At 54.4% G+C, this 27,994-nt stretch overlaps 2 protein-coding genes across 4 annotated transcripts; one reads left to right on the top strand and one right to left on the bottom strand.

Annotated features, from left to right (window-relative positions):
- The first annotated feature begins 133 nt into the window (after positions 1 to 133).
- On the top strand, positions 134 to 2,172 carry B3gnt8 (UDP-GlcNAc:betaGal beta-1,3-N-acetylglucosaminyltransferase 8). Of its 3 annotated transcripts, none has more exons than XM_051207514.1 (2): positions 134 to 467; positions 825 to 2,172. In XM_051207514.1, the coding sequence occupies exon 2, from the start codon at positions 857 to 859 to the stop codon at positions 2,024 to 2,026; it is 1,170 nt and encodes a 389-aa protein (XP_051063471.1). In that variant the 5' UTR covers positions 134 to 467; positions 825 to 856; the 3' UTR covers positions 2,027 to 2,172. The 3 variants fall into 3 exon arrangements, with proteins under 3 accessions (XP_051063471.1, XP_051063469.1, XP_051063470.1); XM_051207512.1 differs by having other exon boundaries at positions 134 to 509; XM_051207513.1 differs by having other exon boundaries at positions 134 to 513.
- Positions 2,173 to 2,844: 672 nt separating this feature from the next.
- On the bottom strand, positions 2,845 to 27,704 carry Bckdha (branched chain keto acid dehydrogenase E1 subunit alpha). Its single transcript, XM_051207511.1, has 9 exons — positions 27,512 to 27,704; positions 13,169 to 13,348; positions 12,988 to 13,074; positions 10,376 to 10,484; positions 6,024 to 6,185; positions 4,454 to 4,660; positions 4,160 to 4,301; positions 3,822 to 3,993; positions 2,845 to 3,299 (listed from the first exon to the last, which is right to left on the bottom strand). Exons 1-9 carry the CDS (start codon positions 27,617 to 27,619, stop codon positions 3,129 to 3,131), a joined length of 1,338 nt encoding a protein of 445 aa, XP_051063468.1. The 5' UTR covers positions 27,620 to 27,704; the 3' UTR covers positions 2,845 to 3,128.
- Positions 27,705 to 27,994: the final 290 nt, after the last annotated feature.

Below are 27,994 nucleotides of genomic sequence, written 5' to 3'. Positions count from 1 at the left end.
AAACCCCCCCACCCCCGCTCGCAGCAGTCACGACGCCTCCTGGCGGTAGCCTCGAACCAGTCCCTTTGGCCTCCCTCTCTTCTTTGGAACCCAGACCGTCTCTGGATCATTCATGCCAGCTGGCTTGGCATCCCCTTCCCTAGAATTCTCCCCCAGGCTCTCGCAGAGTCCGGGTCCGCGGCTTTGGCCATCCCTGCACCTTTCCCGACGTCTCACCAGAAAACCAGCCCTAACTCGCCAGGGCGCGTCTCCCCGTCGGCCTCCCCTTCCCTTCCCGGCCCCGCCCCGGCTCCTCCCGGCCCCAGGGGCCCTCCCGCCTCCTCCCCTCCCGCCCGCCCCTCCAGACTCGAGCGCGGGCTGGGCGGGCAGCCTGAGGACGCGCAGCTGCGAGCAGGGAGTCCCGGCAGGGCTTGACCCGAGGATCCCCCCCCCCTTGCCCCCCGAGCTGGCGGAAGGCGAACCCAGAGGTACCCGGGTCCCCGGGCCCTGGGGTGGGGTTACTGGAGGAGGTAGGTAGGTTTCCAAGAAGGTAAAAGGGGTTCCCCCGGGGAGCTGGAACTTGTGAGGAGACAGAAGAGTGGGGGAAAGGGGTAGGAATGGCGTTGAAGCGACACTGAAGGAAAGTGAAAGCATGGGATGCGGGTGGGGGACTCGGTCTAGGAAAACGTGACAGTCCGGTACCGCAGGCCAGGATGTCTAGGGTCGGGGTCGCAACCTAGCTGGACTGGGTAGGCTCCAGGCTGCTCGTCTGGGTTTAGCCGGGCCCTCTTTGGAGATCCACCCTGCACCCTAAAGACCTCTGTGGCTCCTTGTGACTCTTGCAGCCCCACTGGTGGCCCTTTCCCTGGGCCGGGTCATGCGTTGCCGCAAGTGCCAGCTCTGCCTGTTAGCACTGCTCACCCTCCTGGGCCTCAAAGTGTACATCGAGTGGACATCCGAGTCCTGGCTTAACAAGGCTGAACCCCGGGGCACCCTGCTCAGTTCCACACCACCCAATGCTGAGCCCACCCTGCCCATCAACCTCTCAGCACGCCTGGGTCAGACTGGCCCACTGTCCTTTGCTTACTGGAACCAGCAGCAGCGGAACCTGGGAGCCCTGCCCAGTACGGACTGCCGGACCTGGGGGACTGCTGCTGCCTCGGAGATCTTGGACTTCCTGTTGTACCCCCAAGACCTTCAGCGCTTCCTGCTGTCAGCAGCCTGTAGGACCTTCCCTCTGTGGCTGCCTGCAGGCGGGGGCAGCCCGGTGGCCAGCTGTTCTGATAAGGATGTCCCCTACCTGCTCCTGGCTGTCAAGTCAGAACCGGGACACTTTGCAGCAAGGCAGGCTGTGAGGGAGACCTGGGGCAGCGCAGTCGCTGAGACCCGGTTGCTCTTCCTGCTGGGGTCACCACTAGGAATGGGGGGGCCTGACCTAAGATCACTGGTGGCATGGGAGAGCCAGCACTATGGCGACCTGCTGCTCTGGGACTTCCTGGACGTCCCCTACAACCGGACACTCAAAGACCTTCTGCTGCTGACCTGGCTGAGCCACCACTGCCCCGATGTGAGTTTTGTCCTGCAGGTTCAGGACGATGCCTTCGTGCATACCCCTGCCCTGCTGGAGCACCTGCAGACCCTGCCACCCACCTGGGCCCGCAGCCTCTACCTGGGTGAGGTCTTCACCCAGGCCAAGCCGCTCCGCAAGCCTGGAGAACCCTTCTATGTGCCCAAGACCTTTTTTGAAGGAGACTATCCAGCCTATGCCAGTGGAGGTGGCTATGTCATCTCGGGACGCCTGGCCCCCTGGCTGCTGCAGGCAGCAGCCCGTGTGGTCCCTTTCCCCTTTGATGACGTCTACACTGGCTTCTGCTTCCGAGCCCTGGGCTTAGTGCCCCGGGCCCACCCAGGGTTCCTCACAGCCTGGCCAGCAGACCGCACCAGGGACCCCTGCACAATCCGAGGCCTGCTGCTGGTTCATCCAGTCAGCCCCCAGGACACCATCAGGCTCTGGAAACACCTGTGGGGCCCAGAGCTCCAGTGCTGAGCCTCAGAGACAAGCTAGGGTGGGGTGGGGATGCTGAGCACCCCCCAGCCCCTCCTAAATCCTTCCTCGTCAAGAACTGGGCAGGCTAGACAAGGTGGCAGACTGTGCTCCCCTACTTTCTAATTCTGAAAACTATGTCCACCCTACTCTGAGGCCAGAGTTATTTTTTCATATGTGGAACCCCTGCAGGGACGGCAGATGATGTTGCACCCCACACCTTCACACTGGACACCCCCTGGACACTTTGCTGGACAGCAGGCTTATTATACCAGCCCATGGGAGGGCTCTGGAGGACCCATGTGCCAAAGTTGCCTTCCAGCTTGGGAAAGTTTATAGAAGTAGGATCTCTAAGCCTTAAGCTTTCCTGCCTAAAGCCAGGCTATCCCCAAAGTCTGGTGTGGTGGTCCAGGCTATCCCCAATGGCTTGTGTGGTGGTCTAGGCTATCCTCAAAAAGGCTGGTGTGATGGTCCAGGCTATCCCCAAAAGCTGGTATGATGGTTCAGGCTATCCTCAAGGACTGGTATGATGGTCCAAGCTATCCCCAAAGGCTGGTGTGGTTGGGTGTGGTGGTCTAGGCTATCCCCAAAGGCTGGTGTGGTGGTCTAGGCTATCTGCAAAGGCTGGTGTGGTAGTGTACACCTATAATCTCAGAACTCAAGCTAAAGCGAGAAGATCACTCACAAATCCCAGGCCAACCTGGGCTACACAGTGAGATCCTGTCACAAAAAGCCAATCAGTCATGCTGGCCTCTCCCCTCCATATACCCCCTCACGCACCCCAGCCCCCAAACTTGAGGAGACAGAGCAGGGAAACAGAGTCAAAGACAGAGCCCCAGTTTATTCACTACTGACCAGCTCGGGCTCCGGGCAGATCCAGGGCACCTGCTCCCCTGGCCTGGGTCCCACCCCTGAAAGGCACTGTAACAGGTGAAGAGGGTGACCGTGCCTCAGCAAAGCTGCAAACACTGTGCCACAGTCAGACAGCCTGGAAGAGCAGGAATGGAGAGCGGGAGCCGCCCTGGCCACTGAGCCTGTGAGCAGAGCTGACTAGTGGAGCACCCTGCTCCACTCAGAGCAGGACCACCCCAGGGTGGCTAGAGCCTCACTTGTCAAAGTGGTCCAGGGGGTAGTGCTCCCCATAGGTCTGAAGATGCCGCGCCAGCGACTCCTGCTGCCTTCGGAGCTGCGCTGGCATCTCCTGATACACGTCAGAGAAGAGCAGGTTCGGGTTGGGCTTTAGCTTCCGCTCAGCCTGTTCAAAGGCCTCCATCACCTGGGGGAAACGGTGGTAAGAAGTGGCCGTCCTCTTCCCCTCCCCTCCCCTTCGAGGCCTCAGCCTGGGATTAGCCAACACTCCAGATCCCCAGCTCTGGCCTGCAGGGACCTGGCCCTGCGCTGAGCAGCTGGACAGGGTAGGGAGCAGGAGTAGAGGCTCAGGGCGCAGAGAAGGGAAGGACTCCTCAGGGCGATGGCGTCAGGGCTAAGCCAGTGCCCACAGTGCAGCCTAAGGCCACAGCAGCCTGCCCTTAGTCCACCAAGGATGGACGCCAGCTCCAGCCACCGCCCAGTTGGCCACACCTACTTCCCACGACCTGCTCTGGGCTCCACTCTGAAGACTCACTGAGGCCGTATTGTCCAGGCAGCTTGGCTCCAGGGGCCACTCATGGGCACTCAGTGCGAGCACCCAGGCCCTGCACTCCCATCCTCCCAGAGTTCTGCCTGTGCAGGAGCCAGGGGAGCACACACGGGGGGGGGGGGGGGGGCAGGTGCAGCGGCGACTTCAAGGGGCCCTCACCTTCTTCCGTGACTGCTTCCGCCAGGCCTTCTCCTGCTCCTCATCCCACCAGCCCTGGCCCAGCAGGTACTGCCTCAGCCTGGAGATGGGGTGGTCCTGCTTGTCCCAGTAGTTGACCTCATCCACTGAACGGTATGCCGAGCTGTCGTCACTGGTGCTGTGGTGCCCAATCCTGCTCAGGGGAGGAGATGTGGTTCAGCGGGGGGTGGGGCCAGAAAAAGGCAGAGGAATGACATCAAGCGGAGAGGGACTGCGATTTGGGGTGACGGTGCCATGTTTGGGGGCCCTGGCAGGGCTGGCCAGAGCTGTGGCCGCAGTGACGGAAGGGAGACGGGCACCTGTAGGTCATAGCCTCAATGAGGAAGGGCTGGTTCTCAGCCACAGCCCGCCGCCGGGCCTCCTTGGTGGCATTATACACTGCAAACACATCGTTGCCGTCCACACGGATTGACAGGATGCCATACCCAGGGCCCCGAGCCGCTGCAGGGACAGAGAGGGTACCAGTCAGGCCTCGGGGAGAAGGGGGGAAGGGAGGGGACGAAGCATTCCCACTCACTGCCTCCTGTGCCCTCACCCGGTCAGACACCATGGGGAGAGAACAGGGAAGAGAGCGGGTGGGAGCAGGCCCTTACCGATGCCGTCCCCACGGTACTGCTCAGAGGTTGGTGTGGAGATGGCATAGCCATTGTTCCGGCAGAAGAAGATGATAGGACACTCCAGGGTGGCAGCAAAGTTGAAGCCGGCATGGGCATCCCCTTCACTGGCTGCCCCCTCGCCAAAGTAACAGATCACGATCCGGTTGGCATTGGCCCGCTTAGCAGCATAGGCTGCCCCCACCGCTGCATGGAAACATGCACGAAGGGCATGAATAGGAATACACACACACACACACACACACACACATAGAGAGAGTACCAAAGGCATGCCTATCACAGCCTTCTACCTCTCAGCTGACTACAATACCATCCTTCCATTTGCTCGGGGCAAAATGTGCATCGCCCCTGACTCCCGTCTGCCATGCTCACATCTACACCATCTTCAAAGGGCAGCCAGATCTGGACCTTCTCCAACCAAGGCCAAGCCACCAGCACTTCGTACCCTAGTTACTGAGTAGCCCACTGCCCCTTCCTTCATCTGTCATCCAAGGGAGCCTGGCAGACCCCTTCCTAACTCTGGCCTCTCAGGTCTCTGCAATACGCAAAGGCCACTAGGCCCCACGTGCTCTGTACCCCAGCCACACACACACCCTTAGTCCGTCATAACTAAACACACGACTGCCGCAGGGTGCCCACAGAGCCCCCTTCCACACTGCTTCTAGTTAAACCACGTGGCGCCCTGACCTGTTACAGACACTGCCCTGCCTGGCTTTCCCATCACCTGCATGACGCACTGTAGACACTGCTCTTCATTCTTTCCTACAGTTCTCCCCCAACCCAACATCAGTATCAACAGGGCCAGAAAGCCAAGGCCACGCCGGGTACACAGTGGCCATTCCACACGTCTGCTGACTGAGGGGCTCTACGGTGCCACAATGGAAGGCGAGGCCAAGGCCAGCTCAGAGAGAGCTCTGTCATCCACCTCTCCGCAGACTCACAAGCCACACAGCTGCTGTGACATACATCTCCCATCAGACTCTGGGCCCGGGGGGGGGGGGGCACAGGAGGGCTAATCCTTGGTCTGTGTGTTGCGTGGGCACAGGCCCGGCATCCTGGCAGCCAGGGGTCTCAGGTCACCTACAGCATGCTCTGGCTCTGAGAACCAAGGCTAGCCAGGGCAGGGTAGAACTTGGGCTCTGTAGTCACAAGAACCCACGAGTGAGTTCCTACCCTCCCTCCACAAGACCCCAGTAAGTCACTTCCTTCTTCGCCCTCAGTTTCCTGTTCTTTGTAACAGCGATAGTAATCCACGATAGCATTTACCACCACAGTAACTGCCAGTGTCATCAGACAGTGCCTGGTCCTGCAGGCATGGAGAAGAGGAGGAGGAGCAGAGGGAAGAGCCGGGACCTGGGAAGTCCAGTGTGGCTGTGATCACTCAGGGCTGCTGCATGAGATGGGTACCGTGGAGCCCTCCTCTGAGCGGTCCCTTGAGAGCCCTGGACACAGGCCAGGCTCTAACAGTAGCCAGCTTCCAACTAGTAGGCTGGGCCTGACACACAGAGGTGTGTTATAGGAATCGCATGCACGAAGCACGTGTCCTTACCCTGAGGGATCTGCGTGGCCAATGGAGAGGAGATGGTGACAAAGTGGCGCTCCCTGCAGCCATAGTGAACAGGCATCTGGCGCCCCTTGCCTGGGTCATTCACGTTGCCGTAGCACTGGGCCATGAACAGTTCCAGAGGGTAGTCCCGGTACATGAGTACACCTGGGAGGGGGAGGCAGCTGTGAGCCTTGTCAGCAGTGCACCGGAGGGGTGGCAGACCTACCTAGACCTTCAGTGTGCAAGGGCAGCCTGTGAGCCCAGCCAGCACCCGGAAGCAGAGACAGGAGGATTGCAAGCCGGGGGTAGGCCTGGGATATGTAGCAGGATGGGGTCTTGAATTAAACAAATAAACAATAACTAAGAACCAGATTGTGGCAGGTAGGTAAACTCGGGCTCACGTGCCTATCTCAGGAGAGACTTAGGTTTGGCCCAGATAATTCCTCTTGGAGGGGTGAGTGGTTTGGTAATGTTGGTTATCTCCTGACGCTCGTCTTTGAATGGGTAGAACTGAACTTTGCACAAGACAGGGTTGCACAGCATAGAAAATGGCAGACAAGGTCTTTCTTTTCCTTCTTTCGGTTTGGGGTTTTTGTTTGTTTGTCTGTTTTGGTTTTTCAAGACAGCGTTTCTCTGTGTAACAGTTCTGGCTGTCCTGGAACTCGCTCTGTAGACCAGGCTGGCCTTGAACTCACAGAGATCCACCTGCCTCTGCCTCCTGAGTGAGTGCTGGGGTTGAAGGCATGCCCGCCGCCACCACTGCCACCACGCAGCTCAGGGTCTTTCTTTGTAAGAACCTGGTGTCAGCCTTCAGGGCACATGGTCAGTGGGAGAAAATCCATCAGATCATCATTTTGTGTGGCTTTAAAACGATTTATTTGGGGACTTCATACATTCAGTACAATGCATTCATGTCATGCCCAGGCCTCCAACTGCTCACCCTGATCCCCACCTCCAACTCTTTCTGGGAAGCCCTGACCCTGCTTCTGAATTCATGCTGTTTTCCTTTTCTTAAGTAAATCACTGGTCAGGTGTGGGGCGCACACCTTTAGTCCCAGCGCTCAGGAGGCAGAGGCAGGCGGATCTCTGTGAGTTTGAGGCCAGCCTGGTCTACACATTGAGACGCTGTCTCAATAAATATCTTAAGACAAAGATAACTCAGTGAATCCCTGTGTGCTGCCCTCTGCTCACAGTTCCAAGGTGCCATCCACGGGCGCACGGGCCACAACACTGAGGGAGGGGCTGTTAGCCCCTCCCTTCTCCTTCTTGTTTACACTGCAGGACATGGAACCATCACAGGAGGCATGCCAGAAAATATTCTACCACTGACACAGCCCCAGCCCAAGACTTTTTTCCCAATGAGATGCTGTGAGATTTGTCCCTTGAACTAATACATCTCCTTTAAGTACAGGCCACCACGTCACACCTGCACAGACATGAAAAGGCTATCTATGCACAGAAAACCCTTCTTCAAATAAAAGCCGGGCTGGACCCCAGATCACCATCAAAGGGCCCTGTCCGCTAAGTCAGAGGACTGGAGCTGTGGTGGTTTGAAAGAAAATGGCCACAAAGGGAGAGGCACTATTAGGAAGTGTGGCTTTGTTGGAGGAGGTGTGGCCTTGTTGGAGAAAGTGTGTCACTGTGGGGGCGGGCTTTGAGGTCACATATATGCTCAAGCCACATCTAGCGACTCAGTCCACTTCCTACTGTCTGCATATCCAGGTGTAGCTAGCACCGTGTCTGTCTGAATGCCTCCATGCTGCCCACCATGACAAGGGACTAAACCTCTGAAAATGTAAGCCAGCCCAATTAAATGTTTTCCTTTATAAGAGTTCCTGTGCTCATAGCGTGTCTTCACAGCAACAGAAACCCTAGCTAAGACTGAGGGGTCTGTGGTTGCTTCAGGACAAGCTGGGACTCTCTCAACATCACTGAAAGGGGCCCCAACTCACACCCACACCTGTGGGCTATGATGTCTTGTCGTCCCCAGAGCCTGAGCTCTCACAGAAGGAACTGTCAGGTGCCTTTCCTAACCCTTCACAGCAGAGCTGTTCTTATGAAAAGTTAATGGAGCATGGTGGCTCACGCCACTTGGGAAGCAGAGGCAGGGGGACCTCTGAGAGTTCAAAGCCGACCTGGTCTACAGACCCAGTTCCAGACCAGCCATGGCTACATAGTGAAACTTTGTCTCAAAACAGAGGAAAGCAGCTTGGTTGTTTTTGAGACTGGCTGCACTATGTTGCCCTGGCTGTCCTGGAACTCACTATGTAGATCAGGCTGGCTTCACAGAAATCTGCCTGTCTCGATCTCCCAAATGCTGGGATTAAAGGTGTGCACCCAGCTGGTTGGACTCTCTATGCAGCCCAGGCTGGCCTTGAATCTGTGGCAATCCTCCTGCCTCTGCTTCCACACGCGCCGCCATGCCTGGCCTTCAGGGTCATCTGCCCGTCACTGAATGGGCACTGTAAATTGGCGAAGGTCTGGCTACCCCGCATAGACAATGATGGAGGAGGAGCCCTGGCAGAAGAGCAAATGCACCTGAGACTGGTCCATGAACCCACAGACACCAGCTCTGGGCCTCTCGTGAGAATAACCAAGCAGGGGTGAGAAGGCAGAGTCCATATAGAGCCCCAGACTTGGGTGGGGCTCATCGGTAAAGTGCCTGCCCAGTGTGTGTGAGGCCCTGCTCCATCTCCATCGCCACCAAACACAAGCAAAGCCCACAGCCTCTGCTGCATACAGCACCCAGGTGGATCTGACCTGTGCCAGGGACCGCGGGTCCCACGGCACCTACTGCTTTGCCTCAGCACCTGCTACTGCCTCACAGTCCTGACCAATACCACGCCCTGTCGTCACCCCAGCTGGCAATGTCCCGTATGGTCATGGGAGGGCAGCCAGGGAGACAAACAGAGAAGGCTGTCGCTGGGTCAGACTTCAATGACGAGGACTCACTGGGCCCCACCCCATAGGAGGCAGATGGCCTGGGCCCAGGGACCTCACTCTGTCCCTGCTGCTTGCCTGCCTGGCTTTCACAATCAGCAAGGACAACTGCCTCACTGGCTGGGAAAGGGACCTCCACAAGCCTCCCAATTGGGGACCAGCCCTGGCTCCCGAGTGCCTATGCTCTGCAGCAAGGGGACAAGACAAAGCTCCAATGCAGTCGGGACGCGGCCGCCTGGAAATCAGTGAGGGCCGCCTCTCATCTCCCCGCATCACAGCTGGCTGTTTTTGGGTCTGCTGTTTTTAAGGATAGGTTCTTGCTATGTGGCCCAGGGTGGCCTCAAACTGCAGTCTCCCCACCTCAGCCTTCTGAGGCCTGGGATTGCTAGCGCATGCTACCATGCCGGGCTTCTCCACCTCCTGGTGAGCTGTGAAGTAGGAGATGGGTGGCCTTACTCCTCTCCCTGAATTCTCCTCCCCACACATACACAAGAGCTTACAGGTCCCAGGGGGCCTTGGAAACTTGGCTTTCCTTGCTCATGATGCCAAGTCATAGGCTGGATGACCCAACCCAGTACAGGAGGGACTGGCCCAGCTCTAGACTGGATGCCCAGCTTATCCGAAGAGGCCTCTGGAAAGTCATCCTGGCTACTCCACTTCTGAAAAGCTGTCCCTGGGAACGGCTCCAATAACAAGGGCCCCGAACTCCAAGTGTGCAGCCTACAACAGGCTCTTCACAGCGGCCAGCTGGAGCTGCCACCTCCTTATAAACAGGACAGCATGGCCAAGCAACTGGCCCAAGGTGTGGCAGGCCTACCAGGCTCAAGATTTGCCTGGTTGGTACCACCAGGGGCAGCTTCCTTGCAGGACCCCAAGTATCCCCATCTCCGGGCTCAGCAAGCCTTTAACTCAGCCCTCACCATTGGGAGTCTAGGTAGTCTCTATATACTGCCAGGCACATCCCTACCTCCCAAACACGCTCCAGCCTTATGCTCTGCTCCTTCCTTTCACTCTGTATCCACCTCTCTTGCCAAAAACAAGATCCACTGCACTCAGGAGCCTCCCACTAACCCTGCCTCCCAGGGAACACAGCCCCTCAGGAGTGTCCACAACCATCCTGCTCTGGGTAGGCAGGTGTCCAGAGTGTGACATGCCCTCAGCCAGGCTTCTAGCAGACCTTCACTTCAGGTGCCTCCTCATTGCCACTTTGGAGATGGGGACCTGGTGGCTCAGGGAAGACTAGTTAGTGAGTTACCCTTCTCTGCAAGAGATGCTCCCGACACTTCGGGCTCTGGGGGGAGGACTGCCTCTCCGAACTGACACTTCACCTGCCCCGCTTGTGACGCTGGCGCCTGGGCTCCTGTAAGAGCCCTCAGGGAAGCGAGCTGTGGGGCTCAAACTACCAGCAGACATACCTGCCTCCCGGTACTGGCCAAACACCAGGTCTGTACGGTCCAGGGCGGCGGCACTCCCCACGTGTGTCCCCTCCTCACCATAGTTGGTCATGTAGAAGGAGATCCGGCCCTGGGGGTGAAGGGGCCAGAGGCCCGGGCTTGGTTAAGGCAGTCCTTGACACAGAGCCCTGCCTCATTTTTTGGTTTGTTTGCTGCTTGGTTTTCTGAGACAGGGTCTCTCCATCTTGAACTCACAATGTACTCCAAGCTGACCTTGAACTCACAGAGATCTGCCTGCCTCTCCTTCCCGGGTGCTGCAATTAAAGGGGTGTGCCACCACACCCAGCCCCCTGCCTAACTTGTAAGGATCAGCCATAGTGTGCTGGGCTGGACTACAGGAAGTCCTGCCTCCAGAAGAAACTGAGTGGACAGTGAGGGCTGAGTGACAAGAGCCTGAAGGAGGGCACAGGCATGGCCAGGTGTGGCGAGAGCCTGCTGCAGCGGGCAGAGCCAGGCAGGGAAGACGGGTTAGACAAAAGGGCAAGGAAAGACATGGGCCAGGACAGAGGGAGATGGGGACACAGGCCTGGACTGCCCTCTAGGACACTCTGCAGGGGTGCTGCAGCCACAGTCCAGTCTTGGAATCGCTCAGGAAGCTCTGCGGGGGGGGGGGGGGGGGACACAGCAGTGAGCCGGGAGTGGGGGACTGGCAGCCTGGCTGCGAGCTGGGGAGACAAGGGAACGGACAGACGGGTGGGCCCTCAGAAGTCAAGTTAGTGGTGCTAAGAGACCCCACCCAGGGGCAGCTACCTTAGCCTCTCTAGCCTAGACCTGGAAAACACTGGGTTCCCAGCCTCCCTTGCCAGCCAGAGGTGGTTGGTCAGGGACCGTTTAAACCCGAAGCTTTAATGGAATCTGCTTTTCAGGCTAAGGGAGACTACTGCTGGCGCCCTCAACCCCACCCCACCTTCTTTGTGCCTTGCTCAGGGCCACGCACGATGCCTGGACCTATGGTAGCCACGGTGTGAGCCCGAGGCAACAGGCACAGAACAAACACCATTGTGTCAGAACAAAATGCAGCAGAGGGACAGATGTGGGCTTCCAACAATGCTGTGCCCGGAGCTGCTATGAGACAGGAGCCAGGGTAGGGTAAGAAGGGTGACCGGCAGCGCCCAACCCTGAGAAGTTAGAGGAGGAAAGGACGCAGGTCAAGTTTGGACAGGCTGTCTGCTGTGGGATATGAGCAAAGATGATGCCAAGTAGGTCTAGGGCGCCAAGATGGAAGTCTGGCTGGAGAGCTGGGGAACCCCTGGCGTATGATGAAATTGAGATCACCCAGGATCATGTGGACGCGCTCTTCCTCATTGCCCCTCAGGACCCCACCCCTGTGGAGCTCAGAATTGCTTCTGCAACCTGGCCAGCCAGCTGCCCAGGAAAGTGATGAAGGGGGCTTTTCTCTAAGTGGGGAGCCAATTAAAAGTTAATTGACTTTCTGGCGCCAAACGGGTGGGCGGGTACTGGATGTGGGGGGCCCCCGCAGGGCTGTCGAGTTCAGCGTGTGGAGGAGTCTGTCTACCCAGAGTCCTCCCTGCCTCCCATTCCGCCATAGACAGGAGCTCCCCAGATGAAAGGGCTAGTGCCAGTCTCCCGGGCAACCAGGAAGGGCTGAGGACCTGTGCGCACACGTTATTAGGGGGATGCCCGAGAAAGTTCTGTGAAGGCATGAGCGAGGAGAGATGGGCTGGGCCGCGTTCGGCCTCCCACCATGTTTCTACGTTGCTGCCTGGAATGCGACTCCCGCAGCTGTCTGGATTGTGAGAATCACAAGGACACCATGAAGGAAGAGGCCAACGCTGCACAGAACAGCAGAGCAATGGAAGGAGGAGACGGGACAGGCTCTGCCACTCGGCTGCCACTCCATGAGTTCCAAGCCCCCATCCCTAGCTTCTTTTATCCAAGAGGACAAACCAGCCTCCTGCTAAGTACTGCTTTTGATTTTGTTTCTTAAGCGTCCCTTTGGAGTGGGGAGTTCTGTCCCTCGCGCCTAAGCAAAATCCGCGAACACAGGCTGTACTGTATACATTAGGTAAGCTCCTTCTGAGCTAGATAGCTAATTCCTTCCCATCCAACACTGCGGGTTAGAACGCCAGCTCTCCCACACTGATTTATCGGGTGGCGTGGAGGGGCAACTTTGAGACAGTGTCTCACTTTGTAGTTTGGGCTGGCCTGGAACTCGAGGCCATCCTACCGCCTCAGCCTCCCGAACACTGACTGGGATTACAGGCATGTATCACCATGCCTGGCTTTTTCAGGAGTTCGCTTAATTATTTGTAGAGCCAGTGGAGGGACCCGGAGCAGGTCAAGGATTCTGAGCTCTGTACCCAGCTAACACGCAGTGTGGAGACAGGACGAAGAGGAGTCCTGCCTGGTCACTTGTGGCCTTCTCTCAGCTGTGCACATGGCAGGGACTTTTAGGGTCCCTTCGCACATTCTTCCAGCACCCCAGGAGAACGCCACCAACTCTCCGGGTACCTGGAAGGGTCCCCATACCACCCCTCCCTGGTGCATTCCTTGTATGCAGGCACAGGACCCCTGCGGTGACCCCACCCTGCTCCAGCCTGTCCCCCACGTACCTGCCGCTGAGACTCATACAGGATTCGGTCCATGGTGTTGAGCAGCGTCATGCTCCTGTACAACTTCAGTACCTCCTCCTGAGGCAGCTGCAGGCAGAGGCAGACATGTGGGTTAAGTTGGGACCAGAGGGGTGGGGCAAGGGACCTGGGCATGGGGGCCCGGGAGCGGGGAGTGGCCTACCTGGGGGTCTTCACTGGGGTTGATGATCTGGCCCTGGCGGTCCATGACGCGGTAGATGGGGATGCCAGAGATGACATTGGGTTGGATGAACTCAAGCTTGTCTACGAACTCCGCCGAGGCCCCTGGGAACTGGGGCTTGTCATCCAGGGATGGGAACTGCTGCTGCTGCCTGCTGGGGTGCTGAGTAGAGAATCAGAGAAGAGCCTCGGTCAGGGGCAGTTGAAGTGGTCTCAGCCCTCCCTGGTGGCTGGCACAATGGCAGGTGAGGAGCCCAGGTTAGTCTCAGACTTGCTTCTCTCCGAGGCTAGCCTTGAAGCCCTAACCCTCTCACCTCCACAGGGGGCTGGGACTGCACATGTGTGATTCTATACCCAGTTTGTTGTTGGTTCGTTGTTTTTTGAGGTAGGGTTTCTTTGCACAGCCCTGCCTGTCCTGAACTCATTCTGTACATCAGGCTGTCCTTGAACTCAAAGGCCCACCTGTCTCTGCCTCCTGAATGCTGGGATTAGAAGCTTGCACCACCGCCTGGCTGGGATTGCCTCTTTTAAAGACAGATTGTTGCTATGTAAGCCAGGCCCAGTTTTGTTTTTTGGGGTGTGTGTGTGTGTGAGAGAGAGAGAGAGAGAGTGTGTGTGTGTGTGTGCACGCGTGCATGTGCATTTGAGACAGGGTATTCCTGTGTAGCTCAGGCTAACCTTGAACTCTTGGTCACCCTGCCTCAGCCTCCCAAACACGGGCATTATAGACATATCCACAATGCCTGCTATTCTATTTAACAATGTGGTGTCTCAGCTGAATGGTGGTGGCGGCCACCTTTAATCCCAGCACTTGGAAAACAGAGGCACGTGGATCTCTGCTTTTGGGCCATCCTGGTCTATAGTATGAGTTCTAGGTTAGCCAGGACAACACAGAGAAACCATCTTGGAAAACCAAAGAAGAAAGAAGTTAAGAAGGAAGGAAGGGAAGCATGCTTATATAATGCCACAAAGGGCATCTGAAAGCCCCGCCTGGCCACACCCTCGTGATCCTCTTGCCTCAGCCCGGGGGTGGTACTGGGATTATAGTTTAAAGACATTACCTTCTATGAATCCTACCATATCTCTGCCCTTCCCTGCTCTCACCTGACAAAGTACATCACATGCATCGGTGCCCTGCCTCTGCCAGGGCTGCTCCTGTGCTAAAGCCAAACTGGTCCAGTCAACAAATATTTGAGCACCTGCTTCCCTCCCAGCCCTGTGCAGAGCTCTAGGAACAGCAGGCATCTGTCCTTGCAGCCTAGAAGGGAAAGGCATGCCAAACAGGGGAGGGGGGGTTGACATAAAAACTGAGTTCCAAGGCGGTAGTGCACGCCTTTAATCCCAGCACTAAAGAGGCAGAGGTGGGTGGATCTCTGTGTTCAAGACCACCCTGGTCTACAGAGTTCCACGACAGCCACACAGAAACCCTGTCTCAAAAATCCAAAAACAAAAAAACTCAAGACCCATAGAGTAATGAGCAGCTAGGCCAAGAGTTACAGAATCTGCAAAACCAAGAAAGTGAGGGCTGACACATGTCCTCTGTGGAAACCTGCAGTGGTCTCAGAGTAGCCAGGAGTCCTGTAGGGACATCACACCTCTCAGATCATAAAAAACTGCGTAAGTTCCTCTCCCTGAAAATCTGTGCACACCTTTAATCCCAGCACTCAGGAGGCAGAGGCAGAGGCAGGTGGATCTCTGTGAGTCTGAGACCAGCCTGGTCTACAGAGTGAGTTCCAGGACAGCCAGGGCTACACGGGCAGTGGGGAGGTCTGGTTTCCAGACGTTTCTCTTTGCTCTTGAGTGTTCTACCTTTTATACATAAACTGAATGTGGGATCAGGCACAGCAGCCCTGCCTATAATCACAGCATGCAGGAAGCTGAGGCATGAAGATGCTGAGTTCCAGGACAACCCTGGGACACAGGAAACCCCACCACAGATATAAAGCGAAAAGCTGGTGCACATTCATAATACCTGTACCGGGGTGTGGAGAGAAGATGCCACAAGATCAAGGCCAGCTTAAGCTACAGAGCGGCATCACTCTACCAATAATCAAGTTGGACTTGGTAGCTCAACCTCTAATCCCAGCACCTGGGAAGTGGAGATAGGAGAATCAAGAGTTCAAAAGCACCTTTAGCTACATAGCAAGTTCAAGACCAGCCTGGCGACATGAGACCCCGTCTCAAAAAATAAAAAATAAATAGGGCTAGAGATGTGGCCCACTAGATAGAGTGCTTGCCTAGTGCACATAAAGCCCTGGGTTTGATTTGGGATGAGTTGCAAGCCTGGGAGGTAGTTGGTGGGAATATCACCTGACTGGGGCCAACCTGGGCCACGGAAGACTCCCGTTTCACAATGGGAAACAAGACAAAAAATAACCCAAATATTTGGACTGCTCACTGAAGTTACATAGGAAGGGACAAGTCTTCCTGCCTCCTCCGGGACTGCCCTAATGCTAAGTTCCAGGAAAGGGCCACCTGACAGAAAACACTGGCCACAGCAAAAGCCAGACTCAAACTTCTCTCATCAACACAGGAGCTTCAGCCATCTGCCCTCAGACTTCCTGGAGGGCCTCTCCCCTCCATGTCCATGAAGGAGGGAAGATGTAAGCGCCCAGTCCAGAAGAGGCTACCGGGGTGGGGCAGAGGACTATTCCAGGACACGCTGGGTGACAGAGAGGCCCACCTGTCCAGGGCCAACATGTCTTCCCACACTATCTTCTCTTACTGAAAACCCACAGAAAAAAGCCGACCTCAGGGCAAGGAGGAGGACGAGGAAGAGATAAAGGTTGCCATCTTCCAACAATGGTAGCTTGTTGCTAACTAAACCTTTCTGGGCCACTGTGCCACAGCGGAGCAGAACCTCAAGAGGCTGCCATCAGAGAAAGCGTGGCTGGCAAAGCCACCAGGAAGCCCAAATGCTCAGGACAGGAGGTGATTAATGAGCAGGGGCCAGGCTGAGCTTTGCTTCCTCGGGGCATCAGTGAAGATTCCACGCCACTACCAGCGAAGAGATGAGCTAACAGGTTTAGGGAGGTAAAACAGCCTGCGCCAGGCCACAAGTCTAAAACTGCGCATCACACCTGGACGTCTGACCTGGTGGGGCTGATTCCAACCCCAGGGCCCCAGCCCCAACTGCCACAGCTTGTCCAGTTCCCACGTGTGCGTCTTTTCACCCCACGGCGGCCAGGCTTCCTCTCAGGTCAGCAGTGTGGCTTCCAATCTTGGGAAGCCACAGAAACAGTGGGTTCCCCACAAGCTCCACCTCGCGTGTGTCCCCTCCCTCCTTTTAATTGTGGTGGCCAAGGCGCCGGGGTTCCAGCGGGCAGCAAGTTTCCTGGGTATATTATCAACATTTGTGGCTGTGAGGAAATTATCACTCCCAACGGCAGGGCAGGTTCAGGCTGGCACCTGAAAAGGGCCAGCAGACTTGTCCTTTCGTGCAATGCAAGGAGGAAGCGAGCAGCCTCTCCTTGCCCTGAGCTCCAGGCACAGCAGGACCGTGATACCTACCTGGAAGGTTCCTTTGTTCTGCGCCTGTCTCCCACACACCCCACAAGGCAGGGGAGGTGTCCAAGTAGGCTTGCACAATAAGCACTCCACAGTAATTACCCAACACATGGGTGAATGAGCCGTTGGTTGGCTGAATTCAGCGGCTCTTGAGTCAGACAGACCTGGGCTCCACTTTCTGAGCTGACGGGGTGGCTCTCTGCAAATACTTTTCTCATGTCTAAAAGGCGGCACAGGGCAGTGTGCAAAGTCCCTAGGGTGATTTACACGGGGGTTCGTGAAGGCCTGGGCATAACCCGTGCTGGAGGAGGGGGAGGAGGGGGAGGAGGGGGAGGAGGGGGAGGAGAGCATGGCGTGGTGGTGTGGCTAATGCCAGTGCTAGAGGTGGTGGAGGGAGGGAGATGGCGGCAACCTTAAGACCAGCCTGGCTTAGACGAGGAGAGCTATCTCAGAAGCAAAGAAAGACAGGCATGACAGAGCATGTCCAGAACCTGAGTGTTCGCAAGGCTGAGGCAGGAGGATCATGAGTTCAAAGCTAGCCTGGACCACATAACAAGACACTATCTCAAGAAAAAAACAAAAACAAAAAAAAAAAAAAAAAACAGAAAACGAAAGCAGGGCTTCAGATGTAGTTCATGCGGCTGAGTAGTTATTTAGCAGGTACAAAGGCCTAGGTTAGATCTCTAGCACCCCAGCAAGGCGTCATGCTGGCAGGTCCTATAATCTCAGCACTCTAGCGGTACAGAGGATAGGGTCCCTTCAAGGTCACCCTCCCCAATACAGTTAGTTTCAAGCTATCCTGGGACACAGTAGACTATCGAAACAAATAAGTTAGATGACACATGCCTAGAACCCCACTGTGGTGGTCTAACTGAGAATGGCCCACATTCTCAGGTTTGAATGCTTATGGAAGTGGCGTCAGGAGGTGTGGCCTTGCTGGAGGAAGTGTGTCACTGGGAGGTGGGATTTAAGGGCTCAAGTACTCAAGCCAGGCCCTGGGTCTCTCTCTCTCTGTCTGCCTGTGTGCAGTCATGCTGCCCACCATGATGATAATGGACTAAACCTCTGAAACTGTAAGCCAGCACCAATGAAATGTTGTCCTTTATAAGAGTTGCCATGGTCAGGGTGTCTCTTCACAGCAATAGAAACCCAAACTAAGACAGCCACTCAGGAGGCTCAAGCAAGAGACTAATGAGTTCAAGGCCAGCCTGACCCACATGATGAGTCCTTGTCTCAAAACCGAATCAACCCCACCAAAAGACACAAAGGCCGCAAAGGTAAAAAATCAGGATGGTCAGAGATGACAGGCACCTTGGGAGGATGGGGAGAGCGAGAGGGACCACCGAACCTTAGGGAGGAGTTTGATACCAGACTCTGGTCCTAACAAACTTCAGAGAGCAGGATGGGGGAGGCCATGTGGTTCCATCAGAGGCCCAGAAGCTGCAGTCAGAGGAGGAAAGCTAAAGGGGTAGTCTAGCAGTGGCAGGGCTTGCCGACTGAGGATGAGCAAGGGCGTCCAAACAGGACACACTCAGAGATCTGACACCAGGTGTGCATCCTATCCTGGGGGGGGGGGGGCCCAGACCACGCTCTCCAGCCCTTTCCAAACCTGTGGGAAGGAGGGCGGTCCTTGCCCCCTTGACGTCACTATGCTAACTCGGTGAGTCCCAAAAAATGGCCAGTAACGAAGATGCTGGATTATGGGATGGGTGGTAAAAGCCTACAGAGAAGGGTTATATGATGACCACATCCCATTCTTCCTTTGCCTTTTCTTGGGGGGAGGAGGGGCGTGGCCTGGTGGCCAGTGACAGAGAATGGCAAACTGCTCAGCCTGGGACAAGCCCTGAAGCACAAGAGACCCAACAGGGGCTGGTCAGCTTGGTTCACCTGCACAAGTACCCTCACGGCCGTTCCCGAAAGCACCCTGGTTAACAGCACAGGCAGAACAGTGCATGACAAAAATTCCCTGAGCCTTAGTTTCTCCTTCTGGTGAACAGTCTCATGGGCTGTCATGAGGTTGGCATGAGCCAACATGTACATATGACTCCGCCCGGTGCCTGACACATAAGGAAGGCATGGCAAACACGAGCCACTAACAGGTATGTTTGATAACTGTTCCCACCAAAGTGTTTGCTCCGAGGCCTGGATGGGAGCTCACACAGGGAGCATGGGCAACAGAAGATGCTGAGGGAAGTCATCATAGACACAAGTAACCTGCCTGGCTGGAACCCCAGTTCTGCCCCTGTCCAACCGTATGACGGCAGATGGGAACCCACTGCCCTGAACCCATGCCCCATAAAGAGAAGCGATCTGCCTAAAGGGCGGCAGGGGATAACATACACCGACGAAGCCCTTAGACGTAGTGTCACAAGCCATTCCACATGAAGCGACACACAGAGTCTCTGAAAAGCGGGGACTGAAACAAAGCTGCTGGACAGGCAGGGGAAGAGAGGCAAGGGTAGGAAGTGCTTTGACCTGACCGGGGGAAGAACAGGGTCCAGCGCCCAGCATGCTTGACATGTCATGTCAAGCTTCAGGAGGGCGAGGCGCGAGGGTCTGGAGAGCGAGGGCAGCCTGGGCTCCAAGGCAGGGCCCTCTCAAAACAGAAGAAAATACCAAACCAAGCAAACAAACGAAGAGGCCGTGGGCCTGGCACTCTGGGACACCGGAGACCCAGGCAGGTCAGTAGGAGCCAACTGTGGGGCTGGAGCCTCGCGGCTCGGATGTTAAGAGCACGTGCTGCTCTTCCAGGACGGGATTTGAACCCTGGCACCCACATCAGTTCACTCACACTGCCTGTACCTCCAGCTTCAGGGGATCCCACATTCTCTTCTAGTCTTCACAGACACCCACACAAATAAAGTAAATCCTACAGGACAAAAACAAAAACAAAAACAAAACAAAACAAAACAAAACAAAAACAAAACAAAAGAAAAAAAAACACCAAGCTGGGTGGTGGTGGTGGTGGTGGTGGTGGTGGTGGTGGTGGTGGTGGTGGTGGTGGTGCACGCCTTTAATCCCAACATTCAAGGAGGTAGAGGCAGGCAAATCTCTGTGAGTTGGAGGTAGAGGCAGGCAAATCTCTGTGAGTTCGAGGCCAGCCTGGTCTACAGAGAGTGCTCCTGGACAGCCTGGGCTACACAGAGAAACCCTGTCTTGAAAAACCAAAGCCAACCAAGCAGAGAAAGAGCTGCCTATGAACCTAGGTGCTCAATGAAGCACTGTATTCTGCGCCCACTGAACCCCACTCCTGGTCAGACACCTCCATCAAACAAGGTGGCATTTGAGGCTCTCGGGGCTAAGCAACTTGTCCAAAGCCACACAATTCACAAGTGGTACGGTTGGCATGTGCAGGGCTGTCTGACCAAAGAAGGTGGGATTTAGAACATGAGCATCATTTGGGGTGGGCCTGCTAACTTTACATTCTCTCTGTGGAAGACAGCCAAAAACAAACATCCACACCCAGAGCCTTGAGCTCGGAGGCCAACACAGCAGAGAGCTACATCTCCCTGTAGGGTAGCCGCTCAAGTTGGAAAGCAATCAGGCTCTCTGGGCCTCAGGGACATAGGCAGGCGTGCGCACGCCCACACAAACACACACACACACACACACACACACTGCAGCCTGCAACACTCCCCCCCCCCCGCCCCGCCCCTCCAGGTGTAAAGTAAAGCCCAAGAGGGCATTTCACTTTTTCCTCCGAATCCGTCAACATCAAACCAGTTACTGTCCCTGGAGAAAAGCAGTAGCTGCCATTTCTAAAATCCTACTTACTCAGTGCTCGGAACAGAGTAAGTGCCCCTTAAGAACCTCCCTCTTGGGGGCTGCAGAGAGAGAGAGCCCAGAAGTTAAAAAGCTCTGGCTGCTCTTCCAGAGGACCTAAGTTCAATTCCTAGCACCCACAGGCAGCATGCAAATCACCTGTAACTCTAACTGCAGGGCAATGAGCACTCACCTACAGATGAGGGCGCTCTCTCTCTCTCTCTCTCTCTCTCTCTCGTTTTCTCGCTCTCACTCTCATTAAAAGAAAAAAAGCAGAAAGCCAGGCATACTGTACACCTTTAATTCTCACACTCAGGAAGTAGGGGTAGGAAGGAGGACAGCACAGCAAGACCCTGGGGAAACACCCCACACTGGTAACCCAGCCTTCGAGATGAAGTAGGAGCATCACGGGTTCACAGCGATCCTGATCCTCCACTATGTGAGGTCCTGTCCTGCCTCAAAACCAGACCAAAACATCCCACTTTAGCCCTTGCCACCATGATCTAAGGGAAGTGTTACTCTGGTTTTACCAACGGAAACATAAAGCGTGTAGACTCCAAGGAGCTAGCAGGTCAGCCAGCCGAAGCAAGCTGAAGGGCCCTGATGGTGACCGCCAGTGGGTTACTCCTGCACCGTTACACTCCTTTGTCCCTACAAGAAGAGCTACCCTGATCACACCACTTGACCCATGGTTCATCCCCAGTACTGAAAACAAAATGAAACAAAAGCCAAGCCTGCTGGTACACACCAGTGACCCCAGCACTCAGGATGTGAAGGCAGGATGGTAAGACGTTCAAGGCCAACCAGGAGAGACTCTGCCAAAAACAAAACAAAAGCCAGAGAGATGTATCATCTCCTGCCACCCAAACCTGCCACAAGTTGTTCTCTGACCTCCACAGTGGGATGTACATGTCAGCATCCCCTCAAACAATTAGTTTCTTAAAGAGATCTCAAAACAAAATACCTGAGTGTGGTGGTGTATTCCCTTAATATCAGCGCTCAGGAAGCAGAGGGATGGGTAGGCAGGTCTCTGTGAGTTTCAGGCCAGTCTGGTGGTCTACATGGCAAGTTCGAGGCCAGCCAAGGACTACATAGTGGGAAGCAGTCTCAAAAACAAACAAAAAACTGGCCAAAGTGGATGAGATTCGGGGAGAGGGGGGCACTTTGGGGCCTGAGCCCAGCTCTTCTCATACTAACCCCGTGCAAAAGAATCAAGTGTCTTGGACAGAAGCTGGTGGGAGGGGCAGGGCAGGGCTCTAAGACTGGAACAGGATTAACTCCCTCCCCTTCCTGGCAGCTGGAAGACAATTAGGCTTTGGGACCCAGGCCACCATGCTCAGACTTTCTATCGCTGAACCTCAGTCCACCGCCCCCCACCCCTCCAGACAGGGTTTCTCTGTGTAACAATCCTGGCTGTCCTGAAACTCACTCTGCAGACCAGGCTGGCCTCAAACTCACAGAGATCCGCCTGCCTCTGCCTCCCGAGTGCTGGGATTGAAGGCGCACGCCACCACCGACGCTGCCACCACCACGTGGCCAGTTTCCTCATTTTTAATGGCAGGGTCCTAACACTCAGTGTGCTGGAACTGTCAGTCACCAAGTGCTTCATGATGTGAAAACCCCACCAGGCTTCTTACAACATCAGTCACCCTGGAGGGTGTCCCACCATTTAACATTGTAACACAGTGCTGTGACCTACAAAGTTTACACTTAGAGATTCACTACAGTTAGTCTCACACACACACACACACACACACACACACACACATCACATCACATTTTAAGCTAAGTTCATAGTTTCATGTCCAGCTATTACACACCCATCCTTGGCTACATCTGGCCTCCAGGCCAAATGTTAAACATGACAGGAGAGAAATTGGTAAGAACTGTCCCCTCTTGGCCTTCAATACCCACTGAGCATGTACACATCGTTGGAGAGGCAGAATCAGCTGCCTGAGGCAGGACCATAAATGATGGCAAGCTGAGCCAAGTGAGGGTAGGAGAGGGCAGAGTTTTAGAGCCCCGGCCCTCCCACCCCTTACTCCAGTTTTAATTTTTAATAACTTATTTTTATTTTATGTGCACTGGTGTTCCACCTGCATGTATGTGTGAAGAACCCACTGGAACAGGAGCTGCGAGCTACCACATGTGGGTGCTGAGAACCGAACCTGGGTCCTCTGGAAGAGCAGCCAGTGCTCTCAACCACCGAGCCATCTCTCCAGGCCCAAATTTTTAATTTTTTACGTTACATTTTTACCGTGTGTGTGTGTGTGTGTGTGTGTGTGTGTGTGTGTGTGTGTGTGTGTGTGAGGTTTTTGCTTTTCCTTTTTTCTCGTGTGTGTGTGCGTGCGTGCGTGTGTGAGGTTTTTGCTTTTCCTTTTTTCTCGTGTGTGTGTGCGTGCGTGCGTGTGTGTGTGAGGTTTTTGCTTTTCCTTTTTTCTCGTGTGTGTGTGCGTGTGTGTGTGAGGTTTTTGCTTTTCCTTTTTTCTCGTGTGCGCGCGCGTGTGCATGTGTGTGTGTACGTGTGTGAGGTTTTTGCTTTTCCTTTTTTTCTCGTGTGTGCGTGTGTGTGCGCGTGCGCACGTGTGCGTGTGTGACCGGCGCCACCCCAGGCCTGGCTCCTTCAGGGAGACGTCCCTTCCTCTTCTCCCTGAGCTGCGGAGGGAGCAATAATGCTCAGTGAGGGTGCCCTGGTCTCACTTCCTCATCAATCTGCCCGGCAACCCTCGATGTGACACACAGCAAACATCCTCCCCACCTCCTCCAGACCTCCGCCCCCCCATCTCCACCAGATAAAACTGCACCTTCCAACCACGGATGGCAGCTCAGGCCTGCCACCCCACCCTTGGGAGGCTGGGGCGGGAGAACGCCGCCAGTTTAAAGCCACCACAGGCTACACGGTGGTGACTTCCAGACCGCCCTGCACTAGGGTGAGATCCAGTGTCAAAAAAATAAATAAATAAATAAATAAGATTTTCTGTGTTCCCAAACTGAGTGTGTGGTCCCTTCGGCAACAGGGTCTAACCATCTAGTCACAGAAGGCAGCCAAGAGCAGCAAGGGACCGACCACAGCAACCATGCCCAACAGACACTTAGGTTTTCATTCACTCGACGACCCCTGATGTCTGGGAGCAACGTTGCTTGCTACTGTGAAGTACTTCTGTTTAAACTTTCTTTAGAAGAAAAATATTTTTTTTTAATTAGCTTGCAAACTAATGGAGCATCGTAAGAGTTCTTCCGGCAGACTTAGTTTTGGCTAACCCGCCCCTGCACCTCCTCTCCCTATCCCCCACTTGGGTGGAGCCTTTGGCTCCCAGTGCCCTCCCTGTCCTCCACAGCTGTAAGTCACACTGTCCGCGCTCACTGCATTCTTCACGTGGATTGCCAAGGTCACAGGCTCTGAAGTAGCTGCTTCACCGACGCCCCGACTCGCTCCCCGCCACCCCTGGACAGCTGTTTGAGCCCTTGCCCCCCACATGGTGTTCCCTATCTCCACTTCCGCTCTGGCTACATTCTACTGTCCCCCTTCCCTAAATGCGCCCTCCCCTCGCTTCCTTTTTACTTTCCTATCCTCCATATGTACTTCCTGTTAAACACGTAAGATCTGAAGTTAGAACCTTCATATGAGAATCTGCAGTGTTTGCCTTTACTTGGTATAATTCTCTTTCCGGCTCCATCCATTTACCTGCAGATCTCATGGTTTCAGTTTTCTTTACACCAATATAGCTGAGTCACATAGTAAACCTACTTATAATTTTAAGAAGCCTCCAGGCTCACACAAGTTTACACACCTACCAACAGAGATGAAGATTTTTTTTTTTCATAATGCTAGGAGGTCTGTGCAGGGAGCCTGGGGAGAAAAGACATCGCTTTCTCCAGCCTTGAACCCCTAGTGCCCACTGGTGCACATCTGTGACAAGATTGCTCTTCGTTGAATGGAAGGCCCGTTCCTCAGGAGGGAATCCACACCTGGTACTGCAACCACGGTCAACACACGGGACACCATGGGAACTAGAGGAGGGCCTACTGATGTTGGTTCCTAAATGTTCATGTCGTCGACTGTCTTCTGAATGTCAATGCTTCTATCCACAGATCTGGGCAGCTCTCAACCTCGGCCAGAAGCTTCTTACTGCAGTGGCTTAGTGGTTAATGAAGAGACGCATGGCTGCTCAGAGTGCTGAGAATCCGTCACTAAGAGCGCTCAGCTGTACATGAACACCAACCCCTCCAAAACTCAGGGAACATGGTGAAAGAGGGGAGAGAAAGAATGTAAGAACTGGGGGGTGGGAGGGGTCGCTGCCCTCATGACAGGGCTATTGCACGCACAGTTCACAGCAGCTGTGCTTACTTACAAAAGATCTGTACAAGATCTATCCAGGCAGTTAAAAATTCCAGCAAGGTTTGGGGAGGGGCTCTAAAGACCCCATCCCCAGGTGAAGAGCTATTAGCAGTTGCTGGCTTCACGGGAAGGAAGACTCATTTTTCTTTAGGCCACTGGCAGGTTCACTACGCCCTGGCAGATGAGTCTACAACCGTTTATGTATGGCAACATTAACTGGGCTCAGTGAATTAAAAAAAATAGGTAAGTGAAGGCCTTTAATCCCAGTATTTTGGAAGGCAGAGTGAGTCTGAGGTCAGCCTGGTCTACAGAGCGAGTTCCAGGGCAGGACAGCCAGGGCTACACAGAGAAACCCTGTCTCAAAATGGAAGAGGGAGAGAATATGAATATGAAGCCAAGCGTGATGGCAAATGCCCAAAACTCCAGCATTTGAGAAGTAGAAGCAGGAGGATAAGGTGTTCAAGATCCCTCCCCACACCCCACCACCACCACCAAAAAAAAAAAGGTAGAAGGGAGAGAGGGAAGAGGGAGGGAGGGAAGAGGGAAGGAGCTAGGGATGTAGCTCAGTAGATAGAGCATCTACCTAGCATGCGTAAGCCCTGGGTTTGATCCCCAACACCAAATAAAACCAGACATGGTGATGAATGATTCTAATCTGAACACTGAGATAGAGGCAGGAAAATCCAAAGTTCAAGGTCATCCTCTGCTACATAATAAGCTGGGAGGCCAGCCGGGGATACGTAAGACACTATCAAAAAGGTAAAAGGTGTGTGTGGTGGGGGGGTGGCCTTTAAAATACACAAACCAATGAAAGCTAACTACCATTCCCTCCCGCCACTCTTCCAAACTTCCCCTCAGATAAGTGAAGAAATAAGAGAGACCACAGCAGAAGTCTGAGCCAGCAGGAGAACGGACTTAATCAGCCACAATGACCTTTCCTTGGGTACCTCACTTTTGCTCACCACCCAGCCTACCTGCCCAGCCAATGAGTTCAGGGACTGAAATTAGCTATGAAGGATCTGACTGCAAGGGGAAAAAAAAAAAAAGCACATAACACACTGCCCTACCCCCACCCTGGTCCTGCAACCTTTCTCTACTCGCTTGTCTCTGCTAACAACCTTGCTAGGTACCCACACCTCATCCCTGGCTTCCCCTGTTCATCTCTGCTTACCCCCTTCTCTCCCTACCCTGAGCTTCTGTTTACATAGTCCATCTTCTCTGTCCTAAGAACTGGACGCAGGTCAGACCCAACCTCATAAAACATGGAGATGCTTCATAAAGGCATTGCCAATCCAGTTCCCACCCTGAGGGTCTCCTCTCCCAATCTCTGAGGTCTCTGTCCTCACCACTGATGTAAGGCCGACATTCCCACTGCCCTTTTGTACTGGGTCCAATTTGTAACCCTTCCACAAGCAGGTATTTCCATAACGACCTTCTGAAGGGGTCACTATCAGCACTGCACAGAGAGGTGAAATAGCTCCTCGCCCAAGGCTGCACAACTGGAAGGAGGCAGATCAGAGAAGCGAAATCATGTGGTCCAGCTCCAGAACCCAATCACTTAACCAGACCTGTTCTCACTGGCATTTTACTTTTAAACCCTCTAACCAGGCATCACCAACAAAATCTTTCTTTCTTTCGTTTCCCAACAAGATTTTTGTTTTGTTTTGTTTTGTTTGTTTGTTTGTTTGTTTTGAGGCAGGTTTTCTCTGTGTAGCTCTGGAGCCTGTTGTGGAACTCACTCTGTAGACCAGGATGGCCCCGAACTCACAGAGATCCACCTGCTTCTGCCTCCTAAGTGCTAGGATCAAAAGCATGCATAGACACACCAGACCCGATTTTTTTTTCAATCTTTTTGGTTTTTTTGAGTGAAGGTCTCATGTAGCTCAGACTGTCCTCAAATTCCTGACCTTCCTGCCTCTACTTCACAAGTGCTGGGATTAGTAATGTGTCATAATGTATCACCATACCCAGAGCACACAGGGCTAGGAGTCAAATTCTGGTTGTAGCATATGCTAGGCAAGCACTCTGTCACTCAGCTACATCACCAGACTTCAACATCAATTTTGGAAGTGTTACTCTGCCCTCGGCAACAATGGATCAAAAGGGACTCTGAGTTTTCTCAAGTGTTTTCAAGGAAAGTAGACAGCCAGGTGCGGTGGCTCACACCTGCGATCCCAGTATTTGCGAGACTGAGACAGGACTGTGTCTAGTTCGATGTCAACATGGGCATCTGAGTGAGTTAAAGGCCGTCTTGGACTGCTCAGTGAGATCCCGTCTTAAAAAATAACAAGGGCAAAGGGTCCTGTCTGGATTTCTCGATCTCTTGTCTCCCTTCATGACGTCAACAAACATATACTGATCTCCTACAAACAAGGTTCCCTGCCTCGACTTTTGATCGGCGGGCATAGGAGTCAAATCAGTTTCTTGCTCAACTAGCTTTACAACTGGATTTTAAGTAAAGGAATAAAGGAATGCAGGGCCTGATCCTGTCCCGTCTCATCGCCCGACTTGCTCCCTCCATCGAGGCCCACAAGGAGCTGCCTTGCTCTTCCTCTGAAGGGATCCTTCCCTTGAATTTCTCTCCAAGGTGTCTCCTGGTCTTTTTCTTTTCTGAGTTGGTCCTTCCTTGACAGCCCGCGGTGACCCCCACACACTGTAGGAATAACTTTACGTCTCTAAGTCTCCTCAGGAGAAACCCCATGGGGGCCAAGTACTCACGGATCTAGCCAAGCCCCGAGCCCCAGGCCGCCGCAGCAGCAGGAGAGCAGCCTGGCCCAGGCCCCGGCTCTGCCTCCACATTTTGGCCATAGACATCGCTACCGCCATCTTGCTTAATATCCACGCCTCCTTTCTCACAAGCTAGACTTAGGGCTGCCCCATCAGATGCCATATTCAAATATCAGCACAATTAGGCCAGTAAGCGACTGAACTCCAACCGCCCTGCATCAAAGACACAAATGTATGTTCATGTGGCGATCATTATTATCTAAAATTGCTCCAGCCTTCTGCTTATAGTTGCTCCAATACCAGGCAGGAAAAGGACAACCTGACTAGAGGCTCACGGGTTTAGGGCCCGGGGGCCTTGGGCAAGATGGATCTGGTCCAAGACCCGCCCCCTATCCTTTGTTGTCCAATGGTTTTGCCAGAATTAGGAGGTGGAGGTGGGCGGGACCAGATTGTTTGTAAACGTTCTGCCACGTG

Source organism: Phodopus roborovskii, unplaced genomic scaffold, assembly GCF_943737965.1.
Source record: "Phodopus roborovskii unplaced genomic scaffold, PHOROB, whole genome shotgun sequence".
NCBI lineage: Eukaryota > Metazoa > Chordata > Mammalia > Rodentia > Cricetidae > Phodopus > Phodopus roborovskii.
The sequence above is the reverse complement of the archived record's forward strand: the minus strand, read 5'-3'. Positions and strand labels throughout refer to the sequence as shown.